Source organism: Muntiacus reevesi, chromosome 1, assembly GCF_963930625.1.
Source record: "Muntiacus reevesi chromosome 1, mMunRee1.1, whole genome shotgun sequence".
NCBI lineage: Eukaryota > Metazoa > Chordata > Mammalia > Artiodactyla > Cervidae > Muntiacus > Muntiacus reevesi.
This window is the reverse complement of record NC_089249.1, coordinates 190026998-190043369: the sequence shown is the minus strand read 5'-3', so window position 1 is coordinate 190043369 and position 16372 is coordinate 190026998. Positions and strand designations below refer to the sequence as shown.

General features: G+C 57.7%; 1 protein-coding gene across 7 annotated transcripts in view; it reads right to left on the bottom strand.

Annotated features, from left to right (window-relative positions):
* Positions 1-16372, bottom strand: part of ADGRL1 (adhesion G protein-coupled receptor L1) — a 47702-nt gene that overhangs the window by 8577 nt on the left and 22753 nt on the right. For 3 of the 7 annotated variants that reach the window (XM_065917600.1, XM_065917601.1, XM_065917602.1), the window contains 7 exons: positions 16009-16222; positions 11062-11171; positions 3020-3820; positions 1688-2002; positions 850-953; positions 399-584; positions 41-79 (listed from right to left, as the gene is read on the bottom strand). In XM_065917600.1, coding sequence (XP_065773672.1) covers positions 41-79; positions 399-584; positions 850-953; positions 1688-2002; positions 3020-3820; positions 11062-11171; positions 16009-16222 — 1769 coding nt within the window. Of the gene's footprint in view, positions 1-40; positions 80-398; positions 585-849; positions 954-1687; positions 2003-3019; positions 3821-5019; positions 5091-7449; positions 7506-11061; positions 11172-15729; positions 15867-16008; positions 16223-16372 lie in introns of those variants that run through there. The other 4 variants (XM_065917604.1, XM_065917606.1, XM_065917603.1 and 1 more) reach the window with 3 other exon arrangements.

Below are 16372 nucleotides of genomic sequence, written 5' to 3'. Positions count from 1 at the left end.
CCGGCCCCACTCATTCAGGAGACAAGCCCCCAGGCCTCACCTTGATGTAGTCCTTGCAAGTTCTCTCCCGCTTGTGCATCTGAGGGAAGAAGGAGGTGGTGTGAGGGCTGGTCTCCCAGCCTCTCTCCTCGAACCCTGACACTCACGTCTGGGCACCAGAGAGATTCCTCTTCTGTCTCTGCCACTGACCTGGGGCTAGCCCATGAGCAAGAACCATTCCTAAGGGAGCCCCCATGCCCCCAGGACCATCCAGGAAGGAGTCCTGGCCGGCCTGGGCTCTGTCCTGCCTTCTCCTCTCCTGGCCGTGGGTGGCCGCCCGGCTCTGCAGTGCCAGGCTGGGTGCCTCCCAAGTTCCCAGGGCAGTGCCCTTGCCCCACAGCCCCTGCCACCGGGCCCACCTTGTTATAGTTCTTGCCGGCTGACTCGCGCTCAATGGGCCGCAGTGCCTGAAGCTGGGCGTCCAGAATGTCCAGCAGTTGCTCCATCAGCTTCACAGAGGAGGACACATCACCCGCGTAGATGGAGCCCCGGGTGTGGCGGGCCAGCTCGCTGGCAATGTTGGCTGCGTTCTCCCCGCTCTTGATCTGCGGGAGGCAGGAGGGGGGGCCCCCAGCCTTGTCAGGGGGCTTCTCTCTCCACACAGCTGGTCTGCTCAGCCCCGCTCAGCCCTCTCTGTGGCCCCTTCTCTCTGCCTGCCCTGGTCCACCCCCTCTTGTCTGTTCCCTCTGGAGGCTAGGGGTGGACCTTGGCCTGTCTCCCCAGGAGTTCCACCACCCCTGCTGTGCCCGGGCACCAGGGCCAGCAGGGTAAGCACGTGTGCCCATCTGGGGGCGGGGTGGCTGCTGGTACCTTCTGGGCCACCTGGTTGACCCAGGGGGAGGTGCAGTTGCTGAGGTCAGGGCCCCGGGGATTCCAGAGCCCCAGGGCTGGTAGACACTGGAAGGAGGCAATTCCTGTAGGGACAGACACACAGGAACAGAGGAGGGAGCCATGGGGAGGGAGAGGAAGACGGGCCAGAGCAGGGAGAAAGGAGATGGCAGAGAGACGGGGGCGAGCAGGTGAGGGGAGAGATGAGGGGACACGGAAGACCGGACATGAAACAGGCCAGACAGTCAAAGAGAGGTGTCACTCTGAGGTGACATGAGCCACCCACTTCCCCTAAACCCGCCCTCTCGACTTCTCTTCCAGCTTGGCCTACCACAAAGCTGGAGCCTTCCAGTCAAGCCTACCTGGGAAGCCCCACCACACCTCCCGCAAAGTCTCTCCAACCCTTTGCTCGGATCCCTGGAGCCTGGTCCTGGCCCTGCCTTCTCTGGTGCATCAGCTGCTGTGTCCTGCCCCCAGCCCCTCCTGGGCCTGTGTCCCTTTCGGTCTGAGGCCAGGACTCAGGTTACCTCCCAGGGGCTCCCTGCAGGGTCCATCCTGGGCTTTGCATGGCAGCTGCTTAGACTTGCAGGAGGGAACAGGGGTGGGGCAGGGGGCACTAACTGAGTTGTGATTGAGCCCTGGGGACACAGCTGCAGACATGAAGCACGGCCCCTGCATACGGCCCACTGGGCAGGGAAGGTAGACGGGTAAGTGCATCCAAGCTGAGCTGGGGCATGTCCCCTGTCCCCTCCCTGGCCAGGTCAGCAGTGGTCATTCCCTAAGCCAGCTGCAGCAGAGGTCACCTGGGCTTGGCACTCACCTCGAGTCCCCTTGGGGCAGGGCCTCTCCACCAGCATACCCTGCTGGGTGGCCGGCCACTGGACCCGCCGCACCTCTCGAGGTTCACAAAAGAGTTCTGGGGACACGTGCAGATTAGGGGCGGGGGGCCGCCGGGTGCTGGGGGCCGGGGCGGTGGCTGGAGGTAGGTCAGGTCCCAGCTGATTGATGGCACCCACAGGGTGTGTGGTGAGGGGTGCCCGGCGGAGTGGGGTGGTGGCTGCGGGCGAGGCCGTGCTGGTCAGGGGTGTGGGCCGGGCTGTGGTGGTTGTGCTGAGGGGTGGGGAAGTGGCTGGGCCTGGAAGGGAGAGAGGATACGAGATAGGGTTACCCCCAGGGTTGATCTCTCAACTAGGCTAGGAGATCTCCCCTACCCCCTCTCTGCCCAGAGGTCCCGCATACCCCTAGGACTATAAAGCATCAGAAGGTGGCAGAAATCCACTCATTTGTACTCTGAGGTCTGAGAGCAACGGCGGAGGACAAGCCAGGAAGGTGTTGAAGGCTCCCATCCTCATGCTCCTCTTACTCTGGGCTCTGACCTGGCCACATCCCTTCCCTCTGGGGACCTCAACTCCCCCTTTTTGATTCATGGGGACTCTTCTGGAGCTGTGGGGCTGCGCAGAGCTGGTTCAGGGTAGCCGAAGGGTTAGAATGAGACTGCGGAGGGGTCCCCAACCCTAGTCAATATCAGTTCAGCTTTGCTATTTTACTGGTACTCCCACCCAAGACTGGGGTTGAAAGGGCTCCAGGGCTCAAAACGCCCTTAGGAGACTCAGTGGAGCTTGGCTTTTAGCCAAGCCCAGAGTCCTTGATCTAGCTTCTCAAATAAGCAAGCTAGCTAATCTCATATCCACCGAGGGCTTCTGTATGTGAAAGTCGCTCAGTTGTGTCCAACTCTTTGAGACTTCCACAGACTGCAGCCTGCCAGGCTCCTCTGTCCATGGAATTCTCCAGGCCAGGATATTGGAGTGGGTAGCCATTCCCTTCTCCAGGGGGCCTTCCTGACCTGGGGATGGAACCCAGGTCTCCCACACTGCAGGCGCATTCTTTACCATCTGAGTCACCGGGGAAGCCCACCCAGCGCTTGGGTTTCCTCATCTGTAAATGAGGCAACAGTAAGCCCTGGCTCTCAGACTGCAGGATCAGAGCAGCTAACTGCAAAGTGCTGAAAACAGCCTGTCACGTTGCTATGTCTGTGACCTCCAGGGTTCCCCTGAACGCACCTCCAGGTCCTCTAGGAGCTCAGGGTGAACCCCCCTCCGCTGTGAGACCCAGGGGCAGGGGGTGTTGGGGTGTGAACTCGAGCTGTCCTCACCTGCACTAGGGTCGGGTGGCCCAAACTCCAGGCTATAGCGCACCACAAAGTAGTTGTTCCAGACATACAGCTGGTTGTCGCGAGGGTTATAGTCGACAGAGGAGACGAACTGGTAGGGGTTGGGAAAGGCCAGGCTCACGGGCTCCTCACGGTTGGCGTTGGTGTTGAAGGCGTAGTCCACGCGGTTGCCGGCCGCCTCGCTGTCGTCGTCCACGTACACCGAGCGCAGCACGTACAGGACGCCGCACACCATGAAGGCGTTGGACGCGGAGCGCTTGTCGTAGCCCGTCTCCCACGTGCCCTCGAAGCGCAGCGTGTAGGGGTTGAGCTGGCTCACCACCAGCCGCCCGTTGTTGCCCTCAGTGGCGTAGATGACCCACAGCCCGTTCTCATCCACTGCCAGGTCGATGTCGGTCTTGCCCCCCCAGCGGTAGGGCGAGGTGTCGTGGTAATTGGCCGTGTTGATGACCGTCTCCCCGCTCTTGATGCGCGTGCGCAGGTCGTACTTGACGATGTTGCGCGTGCGCTCCTTGTTGTAGAAGACGGCGCCATCGTAGACCACGAAGCCCGTGCCGTCTACGCGGTTGGGCAGGCGATAGGTGGTGGTGTGGCGCGCCGCCACGTAGTCCTCCCACGAGGCGTACTCGGTCAGCGTGTCCGTGCGGTAAGGGATCCACGGCATGACATAGATGCGGTCACCCGCCTGCAGTGGGTCCTTGCACCATGCGCCAGACTGGTGCTCCGACTCGTGGGTTGAGGTGGGCTCCAGAACCTTCTGCAGGGTCCCTGGGCACACGAAGACTGGGTCGGGCGGGGAGGGGCAGGGAGGACACGGGGAGAGGAGGAGCAGGGGGGGCGGGGGGTGGCGAGGGAAGGGGAGAGAGAGAGGCGAGTTGGTCACGCGGCCAGCGGGGGGAGCCAGGCTGTCCCCTCCTGCTGCTGCAGTCACGGTTGCTTGGTAGGGCTGGTGATGGGAAGGGGGTTTCTGGGCTGGGACCCCTGCCCCGCCCAGCTGCCCCTCTCCCTGGAGATGTCAACCCTGGAGGCCATTAAGAGCAGGGTTAGTGGGGGTTGGGGGGGGAGGAGGTGCCCCTCTTTCCTTCCCTGGCTGCTAGAGACCCCACAGGCTGGGGATATGAGGTTTGGCAAGAGCCATCCCAGAGTCAGTCTCCTGTGCCTTTAGTGGGGGATGGAGAGATTTCCTCATTGCAGCCACTGGCAGCTTTGAGGTTCCAGGGACTCAGGGCCCTGTCCCTTCGCCATCATTTGCACTCCTATGGAAGAGCTAGGGTCAAGGGTCCCATCTTTCACCAACCACACCAGGACACAGATAAATATATATATAATTTTTTTTTCCTTTTTTTAAAAAAACTCCATTTTCTTCCTCCTGCAAAAACTGCAAGGTAGAGTGATGTTTCCGTACCCACTGTGGGTGGGTGTCAGGAGCGCACTCCTATTCCAGGGTTAGAGAGGCACCCAAGGTTCCTGACGCAGCCTGTGACAATCCCCCACCCAGCACCCAGGAAATCAGGAGCTGAGGAAGGGTTTTCAGAAAAGTCCAGCCCCTCCTGAGGGGTGCCCCACCCTGCCCCCAGCCGGCAGGGTCTCTCTTGGGGTTTATTGAGCAGCAGACACTGATACTGGTGCACAGGGGTGGTGGGGCGAGGGCAGAGAGGGAGGGGACTCCCGGGAGAGTTGGGGAGGGAGGAGGAGAGCTGTGTGGAGGGAAGAGAGACAAGTGGTGGTGTGGGGGCGCTCGGCGAGGTCCTGGCTCCAAGGGAGGCACGCTGGAGAGCACCTGGGAAGAAAGAGTTAGCGCTGGCGAGGAGAGAGGGGGTGAGCAGAGAATTCACTCCAAGGCCCAGGCCCGACTGAGGGTCCCTTGGGGGGGCAGTCCCAGGTCCAGCTCAGAGGGGGCCAGGGAGGGAACCAGGTGCTAGGATAAAGACCCAGCCCGCCCCCAACAGGCCCCCCACCTCCCCTTCCCGGACCCGATTTACCTGCAACCATCCCCGGCTCGGGAGGAGGGACCAAGGCAGCGCTGATGTCAGAAAGGTGGGGGGCCCCCGCCCCACCCCCCCATTCCCTGAAAAGGAGGAAAACCTCAACTGCATCTCGTTGGCCACCAACGGCCTGCCCACCCTTGCCCAGTCACGACCCAGCGCCACCTACTCCTGGGCTCCCCTTACTGACCCGGTGGGAGTCTGGACTGGCACAAACAGTGTGGCCAGGCTCCCTTCCTTCTCCTCCCATAGTGGTAAGGCCCTTCCAACCAGGATGGCTGGGGGCCTCCCTCTCAGCTCCCTACTAGCAGAACCTGAGGACCGGCCAGGGTGAGAGTTTGTAGTGAATTCTCTGCTCCTGCTTGGCCTGTCACCAAAGCAGCCGGCCCGAGGGGACAAGAGAGGGCTTGGACTTGGTGCTGGCTTGGGGTGGGGAGTGGCCCCAGTGGACAGAAGGGCTTGACCAGGAACCATTCCTCATTCCCCCAATTCCAGCCTCATTCTTCAGCAGGCTTAGGTGGGTGGCTGGGGATTCCAGCCCTCCCTCCACAGTATCAGGGACATTTTGATCCAGGGGTCTTGGGTCACAAAGCAGCCAGGTGCATGCCCTGCTTTAGGGGGGGAGGGAAGCCTGGGGCTCCAGCACTGTGTTCCCAGTGTCCTGAGGGGTTAGCCTGCACCTTCTGTCCAGCCCACTGGCCTCTGCCCTTTTCTCCTGGGCCTGGATCTTCCCTCTCCCCAAGCTGGGCCCCCCAGCCAGCTCTGTGATATCTGAGCAGATGTGTTTGTGTGTGGGGGGCGGGTGGGGGTGGGCAGTGGGAGGTCTCAGAGCCCAGCCTGGTGGGCAGGGCATGGAGAAGGAAAACGTGGTTAGAGGTTACCCTGGGGGAAGGGGGAGAAGATGAGGAAGGGCCTGCTTGGGGCCTTTGCCAGCAAGGACCCTGACCCAGCACCAAGTTCCCAAAGCCTTCTCTGCCCTCCAGCCTCCTCCCACCCATCCCTTGAAGAGAAAAGATCCCAGGTTGCGTGTCCGACCACCACCGGGCCTGCAAGAAGAGTGTCTGGTGCTGGGCGGAAAGACTCCAGGAAAGAGAGAGGGAGAGAGTGGTGGGGTGCAGTGAGGGGCAGGGCGGTGGGCTGGTGGCCCAGGCCTCTATGAGATGGGGGAAGGGACAAGGGGGAGGGGAGCAGCTCGGAGGGACCCCGCCCTGCCTCCCTCAAAGGGGACGCTCCACTGACCACCGTAATTTCAAGGCCAACATGATCCTGAAAGGTCATCTCTCCCCTCCTCGCCTCAGAGCTGTCCATTTCCCACGACTTTCAGGGGAGGCAGTGACCCTCCCCGATAGCCAAGCCCGGCCCAGCCACCCTCCCTGCCCGCCGTGGAGTCCTCTCCTCCACTGCTGAAGGAAGAAATTACGGTGCTCATGGAAGCCCCCAGACCCAGCCTGTGCCTCCCCCGCCCCCCTCTCTCTGGTCCTCTAACCACAACAGCCCAGAAGAAACCCTGACTGCAGCTTCGCAAGTATTTCAGAACCAAAGGAAAAAAAAAACAAAAAACGCTCCCCCGCCCCTCGCTCCCCCAACCGTGAGGCCCACCCCCCCACCCGCTCGGCCCCCCAGTGATCTGGCAGGCGCCCTCCCCGGGCTGGGGGCAACTCACACCCCTCTCCCCAGGGGCTGGCCCCCACCACCCCCCGCTGGTGGAGGATGGGGGTGGGGGTGGGGAAAACTGGTGCTCCGTGCTCCGAAACAGCTCTGGGCCTTGGAAACGCCAAACCAGAAGGAACTTAAACCACCAGGAGCCAGAGAGAGAAAAAGAGAGAGAGAGAGAGAAAGAGAGAGAGGAGGAGGAGAAGGAGGAGGTAATCTGCTCCCCAAAAGGAAAACAAAGGTGTCCCCTCCCTCCCTCCTCCCCTGAACCAGACACAAAAGTTGGGGCAGGAAGAAAAAAGAAGACAGACGGCTCCCCCGTGCCCTCTGCCCCCAGTCGGGAGCCAGGGAAGAGGGTCCCTCCCTCCCCACCCACCCTGGATGCTTATAGACTTCTCCTGAAGGAGGCAAAAGAAGTATGAGAGAAGGTCAGGTTCCCCCCACCCCTGCAAGGGCCAGGGACTAGAAAGGAGGGACAGGGAGAGAGAGACAGAGTGAGAGGAGAGAGAGAGAGAGAGACAGGCAGAGAGAGCAGAAGGTCCTGCCCGAGCTCAGAGAAGCTCCCTTGGGTGTCTGGAGGTTGGGATTGCCCAGTCGCACCAGGGCTGGCCCCACCGCGGAGTGGGGGGGCACCGGGGTGGGGGGGAGCGACTGGACCAAGTTGGGGGGTGGGGGGGTAGAAGAAGGGGCTGGAAGGGAGGGCAGGTCACATAAGTGTGGTACAGGTAAAACAAAGTCTGAGTTAGGGGTTAGCATTGGTAACAGTGCGTTTACCTTTCTGCTCCACTTCTACTTTAAGCATCGGAAGAGAGAGAGAAAACAAATTGAAAAAAAAATGTGCAAGAAAAAAAGAGAAAAAAAAAAAAAGATTAAATTGCTTTCGTTTCTTTTCTGGCAACACGCCCCCTTTTTCTTTCTTTTCCTCACTCCTGGTTCCCCAACCCCGAAGGTAGCATCAGCCCCCGCCCCCACGTCCTTTCCTCCTAGGGAGGATGTCGGGGAGACAGTCACAGGGAGGAGGGAGACACACGGGAGGACGGAGACCGAGAGAGACACGGGGTGGGGCGGGGTAGGCAGACGGACAGAGCCCTCAGGCTGGAAGGGGCACCCTCAGTGCAGCAAGGCTGGGGAGGGGGAGCCCCAGCTGAGAGGCAGCTCCCCCGGGGGGGCACCAGGAAGGGATGGTGGGGGGTGGAGGATCCCCTTGGTCCCCTCCAGCCCTGTCTGCTGCCCTCCTGCTAGAACTGGGGGCCCAGGAGGGCATTCAGTGCCTCCCTCAGCCTGGGAGCACCACAGAGAAAACACGCAGAACGCCCTCCCCTTCTGTGCTGGCCTTAAAGAGTCCAGCTGAGTTTTCCCAAAACCCTCGGAACCCCACCCCCACCCCGGAAGCCAACACAGAGAGAGGGTGGCAGCGTCGGACACAGAATGATGGAGAGGCCTCCAAGAGCCCCGTGGGGGAGACGCAGGCAGAGAGGGAAGAGGCTAGGGTGGGGGGGACATCACAGACGGGGCAGGACAGCAGGTGGGGGCACAGACACGCTCCCCCACTCCCCCGGGGGCAAGCCCGAGGCTCAGTTTCTCTGCCCAGCTCCCCCCTGGGGGCCCAGGAGCTGGGAGCTCCCCAGCCTGTGGCTGGGATGGGCAGGCGGGCAGCACCTGGGGAGGAAGGGGGCACGGGTTAGACTGTGCTCAGCTGCAAGGCAAATCCAGCGTTAGTCGGGCCTGTCAGGTTCGTGTGCCAGGGGAGGGGGTGCCCCACACACCCACGGCTCCCACCCCCGACCAGCACTGGGGTCACCCCAGCCTCTGAAGCCCATGGCAAGAGGGGCTGCCCAGGCTGTGCCCCCTCCAGGCTTTGGGCCCCCCCCGGCCCCTTAGGAACCTCTGACCAGGGCCTCACTCTCCTGCCACCTGTCTGTCGGGAGGGGCAGTGTCTGACTCCCTTCCCAGCGCCTCACCCAGGGCCTGGTACACAGGAGGTGCTCAGAGAAAGAAAGGTCTGGGGATGAGTGAGTGCCAGGCCTCCCTGTTCAGTGGCCTGGCTTCCATCACCCTTGGAATGCCAGCCCTCTTCTGGGACCAGGAGTTAGCCCAGCCCCCCAGATACAGCCTCCATATCAGTGACTGTGAGTGTGAGTGTGAGAGAGTGTGTATGTGCATGCACACCCAAGTGTGTGTGCCTCTGCCTCTCCCAGGGCTCAGGGTAGCTCTCTCCCATCAGACTGGGGGCTGCCCGTTCCCTGAGTCCTCCTGGTCTCTGTGGGTCATGCCCTCCCAACCCACACTGAGAGGTTCAGCTCCAGGAAGTCTCTACACCTCTTCCCTGCTTCTTTACCTGCATGGTATCCACTCATTTGGTTTTTTTTTTTTTTTTTCCCACTTGCTTTTGGATGCCACTTGGACCAGGAGACTTTTCCCCCCCTGCTTTTTATCTTGCTGGTCTCAGGAGAAACTGGGTTTGTCATCTGGTGTTAGTTTTATTTTTGACTACCTATAGCAATAATAATTGATAAAAATCATGGTGAGTGGTCAGAAGAAAAGCAACGATTACTAAGTGCTCAGCGCTTATTAGGTGACAGGAACCGTGCTAAGCACCCCTCTGGCAGCGTTTCAAGAATCCTGTCTATAGATGAGCAAACAGGTTTAATGAAGTGAGGCAACACGACTGACAAAATGGGTGCAGTTTCCTTCACATCTACGGCTGGGGGTGCACAAAGAGCTTTTACCCATGCTCTCCACGGTCCTGGCAGCATCTCAGAGGTGTTTGATCCCCTCCCACCATCACAGAGGAAGGTATAGGCTCAACTGGATTGAAAGGGCACCCAAACCATTACTGAGCACATCCTGAACCAGGCTTGGGTCTGGGCACTGGGGAGGGGTTTGAAGATGAGTTCTCTGCCCTGTGGGGGGAGTTTACATCCAGCACTTTGCCACCACACGTGGGCTCTGTGGCGGGCCCTGGGCTGGGTGCCTTGCACACATGACCTCCTGGACTCTCGCCTCCTTCTGCAGCAGCCCAGAGGAATTTAAGTCTTTTGCTCCAGTTTCCGAGCCAGAAAACCCAAGGGCCGGGGTTGAACCTCGAACCCATTCTAGATTTTTCCACTGTGCTGTGCTCCCCAACTCCTGTCCCCCTTCCCCTGCTGGCCCAGCCCACAGGGGATGGGCAGTGTCCCCAGTGCTGTGGGGAGGCTTCAAGGATCAGATGGGCGTCCCCCTCAGGCGATGACTGGAGGCCTCGGGCGCTGAAAGGAAAGGGTAAGGAGTAAAAGAAGAAAGCTATGGAAGCACATGAGGCTCCTATCTCCCCCAGCACGTCTGTGGTCACCTGCGAGGAGAAATCAAAGGTTGGGGGTTGGGGGGAAGGCTGGGGTGGGAGGGGAGAGGAGGGAGAGTCACAGGGCCTCCTGCTCCCCCGCCCCTGCCCCCCACACTGAAAACACCCTGGCGGCCCTGCCTCCTCCCCCCCTCTGCCCAGAGGGCCCTACCTCCAGGTTGACTACGTGAAGCTGGGGGTGGAGAGGAGGGAATGGATGATGGGGAAGGGGGGGGGAAGCATGAGGGCTGGAAAGAAGGGCCATGTTAAGGGTGGGGTGCTGAGGAGGAGAGACCCTGTCCATGGTTTTCTTCCTTTGGTCAGGTGCAAGAATGGCAGGCCCCTGGCTCCCCAGATCACCTTCCTCAGGATGCTTGGGTGCCACCCTCAGTCCAACATGGCAGCACTTCCTGTGCATACAGGAAGTACTAGCATGCTAATAAGCAAACCAACCAAGAGTTAGGAATCTGTGGAAGACGTCCCTAGCCCTTCACGTGAGATCTGTTGCCAGGCCTCAGAGGGTGACCTGCCTCTCTATGGGTATAATGTCCAGCTTCCAGGATTGGGAAGGGGCAGGAGTGGGGGCCTGTGAGGAGTGAGAAGGATGAGAGAAAGGAGAGGGCGCTGAGAGGAAGTGGGGTTAGAGGGAAGAGCATGTGTGTAATAGGTGGTCAGGAAGGGAAGGGATGCGGGAAGAGCGGGGGAAGAGGAATTAGATGGCAGTGAGATCAATGCCCGGGGAGAGGAGAGATAAGTGTGCCTTGAAGTGTATAAATAAGCCAAGGGCAGGTGAAGAAGCAAGGTGAGCAGGCCAGAGTAAAAAGAGTTGGAGGAGGTGGATGGGGACAGAGTCAAGGGTGGGGGTGGGGTGGGGCAGACAGCAGTGTGGACAAGGGTGTCTGTGAGGGAGGGAGTGGGTCCAGCCATCCCTTGTGTTCCTGGCCCCAAGTGGGCCTTTGTGTGTGTGTGTGTGTGTGTGTGTGTGTGAGTGTGTTCAAGGTGTCTCCTCCTCACTTGCTTCTGGGAGAGGGAAGGGCCCGTGTCGCATGAGGAACAAGATGACTCACTGTAGGGGACACAGTCGTACTGCACCTCCAGGTACTTGTAGGTCCCGGGGCAGGGGTCCGGAAAGGCGTCGGAGCCAGCGACCACCACACACTGGGTGCGGTTGTTACACCTGTGGAGGAGAGATGGGGGGGTTGGGAAAAGACGAGCCTGGAACTGGGCAGGGGAGGCCCAGGGTCGGGAGAGGAATGGACATCTCCACATTGGGAGGGAACCATGAAGACCATGCCAAGGGCCTTATGTGGGTGTTGTTTTCTGTTTCCTGTCTGCTCTCTCCTTCCAGATAGGATTCTTCTATTTTCAGGCCTGGCACAGCAGGAAGCTCAGGGCTATGCCAGAGGGGTTACTCCATAAATTGTTTTTCCAGTCACCCTTCATCACTTTCATCCTGAGTGTCACCTGTGCCATTATGTCTTTTTTCCCCCCCATAAATTGACCATAACATTTGTCGTTTATTCAATAAGATGTGAAGCCATACATATAAGGTGGTATCTTTGTGAACATGCTACTGATGGAATGCTCAGTGTTTGCCACCTCATAACACATCTTGATATGTCCCACCTTTTGGACAGAGCTGCCATGAGGCTCTGCAGCCAGAGAGGGGCAGAGTTGTCCCTTTATGCTGAAACCATCCTCAGTTCCCCATGTGGAACTCCCCCAAGTCCCTGTCAACTTCTCAGGAGTCTGGCTACCATGTAATGGGAAGTCTACTTAGCAACAACAAAAAGATGTTTCTTCTCTGCTGTCTATACCCACGGTCAAGGTCTCCATTTCCTGGAGCAGGCCGAGTCTTGAATGGGCAGGACAGCGACTTGACTGTGGGTGTGTAAGAAGTGGTTTGGTTCGGGGGCTTCCTGAACACAGGTATGGGGCAGAGGGGGCTCCTGTGTCTTCACTTCAGTCCTGCTCTTAACCAATGAGTGCTTAACTCATGAGCATCTCCTCATACCCCCACCGCTCAACTCCTTTTTTCAAAAATATAACACTGATGGGAGGTGGGAGGGAGGTTCAAGAGGGAGGGGACATATGTATACTTATGGCTGATGCATGTTGATGTATGGCAGAAACCAACACAATACTGTAAAGCAATTATCCTTCAATTAAAAATAAATAAATTAAAAAACATATATAACACTGAGCTCAGATGGTTAAACAGAGACTTCGTTACCTATAAACCAAAGAACTAGTTCTATTCCCCAAAGAACTGAAAGCAGGTGCATTCATCTACTGCAACCCTGAAGGTATATTTGTGTACAAACGCTTGTGTATGAATGTTCACAGCAGCATGATTCACATAATCACCAAAAGGTAGAGACAACCCACTGACGAATGAGTGGATAAACGGAACACAGCTAATCCACACAATGGAGTATTATTCAGCCATAAAAAAGGAGGGAAGCTCTAATACTACACCATGGATGAGCCTTGAAAATATCACGCTCAGTGAAAGAAGCCAGCCCCAGAGGCCACGTGTGTTTCACAGTTCTATTTATATGAAATGTCCAAAACAGGCAAATCCAGAGACAGAAAGTAGATGAGTGGTTGCCAGGGACTCAGGGGAGGGGAGAGGGATGGGGAATGACTGCTCAGGGTGACGGAGTTTCCTTTTGAGGTGATGAAAATGTTCTGGAACTTGACAGAGGCAGAGACTGCACAATATCGTGAATGTAATTAACACCACTGAACTATTCACTTTAAAATGGTGAATCTTTTGTTATGTGGATTTCGCCTCCATGAAAACAAAAAGAGAAACATAGAAATGCTGGCCTTCCTGGAAAAACCGCATGTCCAGCCTCCCCTGCTGGGAAGTGCCTGTGACTGAGTTCTAACCTGGGAGGTGAAAGTGGGTATGATGTAGCCTTTAAGGGATTGGCCCCAGGGTGGAAGTGGGGGGCAGGGTTTCAGTACTAAGACAGAAGCAGATGCTGAGGGTCTTTTCAATTCTGATTCTGTTTGTGAGCTAAGTCACTTCAGTCATGTCGAACTCTTTACAATTCTGTGGACTGTAACCCACCAGGTTCCCCTGTCCATGGGACTCTCCAGGCAAGACTACTGGAGTGGGTCGCCATGCCCTCCTCAAGGGGATTTTCCCAACCCAGGGATAGAAACTGCATCTCTTACATCTCCTGCATTGGCAGGCAGGTTCTTTACCTCTAGCCTCACCTGGGAAGCCGATCCTGTTTAGGTCACTGTACTTACTCTGGGGTGTCTCTGTCAGAGTCACAGAGCTGGACCCTGAACTAATGTAGAGTCTCCACGTGTGAAGACGGTGGGGCGGTGGCCTCATCACGTTCCCTCGGCCCCAGTGACTGCACTACTGCGTCCCCCACTCCCCTGCCCCAGAACTGAGACCCCATGAGTGTTGGAAACTAGGCGAGTTTCTGTGAAAGCAACTTGGGGAGATGGCGGAAAAAACCACAGACCCTGAGGCTGGTCTGAGTGAAGCGGGCAGGGAGAATCTGGAGAGGCGGTGGGTAGGAGAAAAGGGAGGCTGGACTGGGACGGTCCATGCAGGGGCGTTGGGAAATGGAAATTAGGGAAGAGGGAGAAGATCACTGCAGGGAAATAGTTTTTTTTTTTTTTTTTTTTTTGCCATGAGTGCACGGCATGTGGACCTTATTTCTCTGTGCTAAGCTGTGTCTTATTCTATGTGACCCTAGGTACTATAGTCTACCAGGCTCCTCTGTCCATGGGGATTCTCCAGGCAAGAATACTGGAGAGGGCAGCCATTCCCCTCTACAGGGATCTTCCCGACCCAGAGACTGAACCCAGGTCTCCTGCATTGCCGGCAGATTCTTTACCGTCTGAGGTACCAGGGAAGTCCCCAAAGAATACTGGAGTGGGTTGCTGTGTCCTCCTCCAGGGGGTCTTCCCAACCCAGGGATTGAACCCGTGTCTCTTATGTCTCCTGCATTGGCTGGTGGGTTCTTTACACACTAGCACCACCTGGGAAGCCCCTGACCAGGGGTCAAACCCATGCCCCGTGCAGTGGAAGCTCAGAGCCTTAACCACTGGACCACCAGGGAAATCTCGAGAGTAGATGTTTGAGAAAGAAATGGTGGAAGGGAGAGACTGAAGTGATTCCGGTCCGGCCCACCTACCTGAGCCACCTGACCACGCCCATTCGCCCCAAGCTCTCAGAGAGTTTCTGATGACCCCATCCAGCGAGGTATTCTAGAATCCCCGAGGAGCTGTGGAGCTGGCCCCAGGCCTCCTTCCCTTTTCTAGCTTTCTGCTCAGGGTCCTGGAGTGAACCCTGCTCTCTCTCAGGCATTTGGCAAAAACTCAGTGAGCGCCTGTGGTGTAGCTGGCTGTGGACACGGTGGTGACAGACAGCACGCCTTTTCCCTGTGGGGCTGACAGCCCGGGGAGGGCAGACACAAGCGAGACATGATAAAGAGGCAATGTAGCCAATGGAACTGTGGGCAGAAGTCAGGATTAGGAGAGAGAGAAACGGGGAAGGGGCTGGCAAGTGGGGTGGGGGCACTGTGATTTTAGAGTGTGGCCAGGTTGACCTCATTAACAGGCTAGTCAGGCCAAAAAAAAAAAAAAAAATCCCTGAATGGGGGGGGACTTCTCTGGCGGTCCAGTGGTTAAGACTCTGTGCTTTTAATGCAGAGGGGCGTGGGTTCAATTCCTTGTCGAGTAAATAAGATCCCACGTGCTAGTAGCAGGGTGCAGCAGAAAACATAATTCAAATGAAAGAACCTGAGTAAGGGCAGGGAGGAGTCACATGGGTTTTGGGGAAGAGCATTCCAGACAGGGGGAACAGCCAGCACAAAAGGTCCCGAGGCCCTAGCAGAATATGGGTGATGAGTGTAAGGAGTGGCCAGGTAACTGAAACCCAGTGAGGAGGAGCATGGAGAAGGTGAGGACTAGAGAGGACGCTGCGGAGTGTCCAGGGAGGCTTTTGCTCTGAATGAGGTGGGCACCAAGGAGGGATCTGATTGGAGGGCAGGACCTGACTCAAGTGCTCATAAGCGCTCTCTGGCTGCTATGGTGGGAACAGACTATAGCAGGCAGGCAAGAGAAGGCAACGAGAGGAGGCAGAGGATGCTGTAAGCAGCCTTGGGGGGGTTGGTGCGGAAGCAGCAATCAATCTGGGTTTAAAAAAAAAATTTTTTTTTTAATTTGGCTGCACTGGGTCTTCATTGCTGTGTGCTAGCTTTCTCTAGTTGCGGCGATGGGTGCTACTCTCTAGTTGTGGGGCTCAGGCTTCTCATTGCGGTGGCTTCTCTTGTTACAGAGCACAGGCTCTAGGCGCACGGGCTTCAGTAGTTGTGGCACACGGCATTAATTGCACCATGGCATGCGGGATCTTCCCGGACCAGGGATCGAACCCATGTCCCCTGCATTGGCAGGCAGATTCTTAACCACTGGACCACCAGGGAAGTCCTAAATCTGCATAAAGTCTGAAGGAAGAGCTGACTAGCTCCAGGTGGTCTGGCTTGAGTGTGTAGCTTTGTACACCTCCCCCCGCCAAGTCAAACACACACTTACAGAAAGGAACAGTCTTCATACTCACTCACTCCCTCACATTCTCACACACCTCTCTGACACAAGCACATAACCTTCTGCCGTCCGTGTTCAGATGTCACCTCCTCAGGGAAGCCCTCTGGGCTATCCCTCGGCTCCTCTGACACCTCCCCCTGTCCTGCCATGGCGCTTACTTGCAAGCCCCCACTAATCTTGGGGTGAGCATCTGGAGGTCATGGGCTTTTGGCAAAGGGTGGAGCTTGGGGAAGTGACAGGCTGGCGGAGGGTGGGCTGGGTCTTACTGGCTGTTTGCGTGGCACCTGGGCCTTAGTAGTTGCTCAGGAAACGTGATGAATGCCTACAAGGAAGGGTGAAGGGGAAAGGGTATGCTGGCCATGGGGCGCGCAGAGGACAGGCACCTTATTTGGGGACCCTCGGGACTGCTGCCACCCCTTTCTCCTGGAGACCCTCACCTCTGGGACATGATCTTGAAGGCGTCCGGCAGGTAACACTGCACGTTCTCCATCTGGAAAGGGTCGGCGTCGCAGATCTTGTCATCTGTGCGCCCATAGTTGGCGTTCTCCACCATGATGACATCACTGCCCGGGCACCGCAGCTCGATGGGGTAGCCTTCACATGCCAGCTCCCGGCGCATCAGCCCAAATGGGAGCCCAGCCCGGCTCAGGCCTGCAGGGAGAAGGGGGAGGCAGTCGGTCACCACTAGGCCCAGGAGGGGTGGGATGGACCCCCACTGAAGAGGCTCCACCTCCAGCTTGACTGTATAGGGCTGCAGGCTATATGAACCTCAGTTTACTCATCTGTGAAATGGGCTGCTCG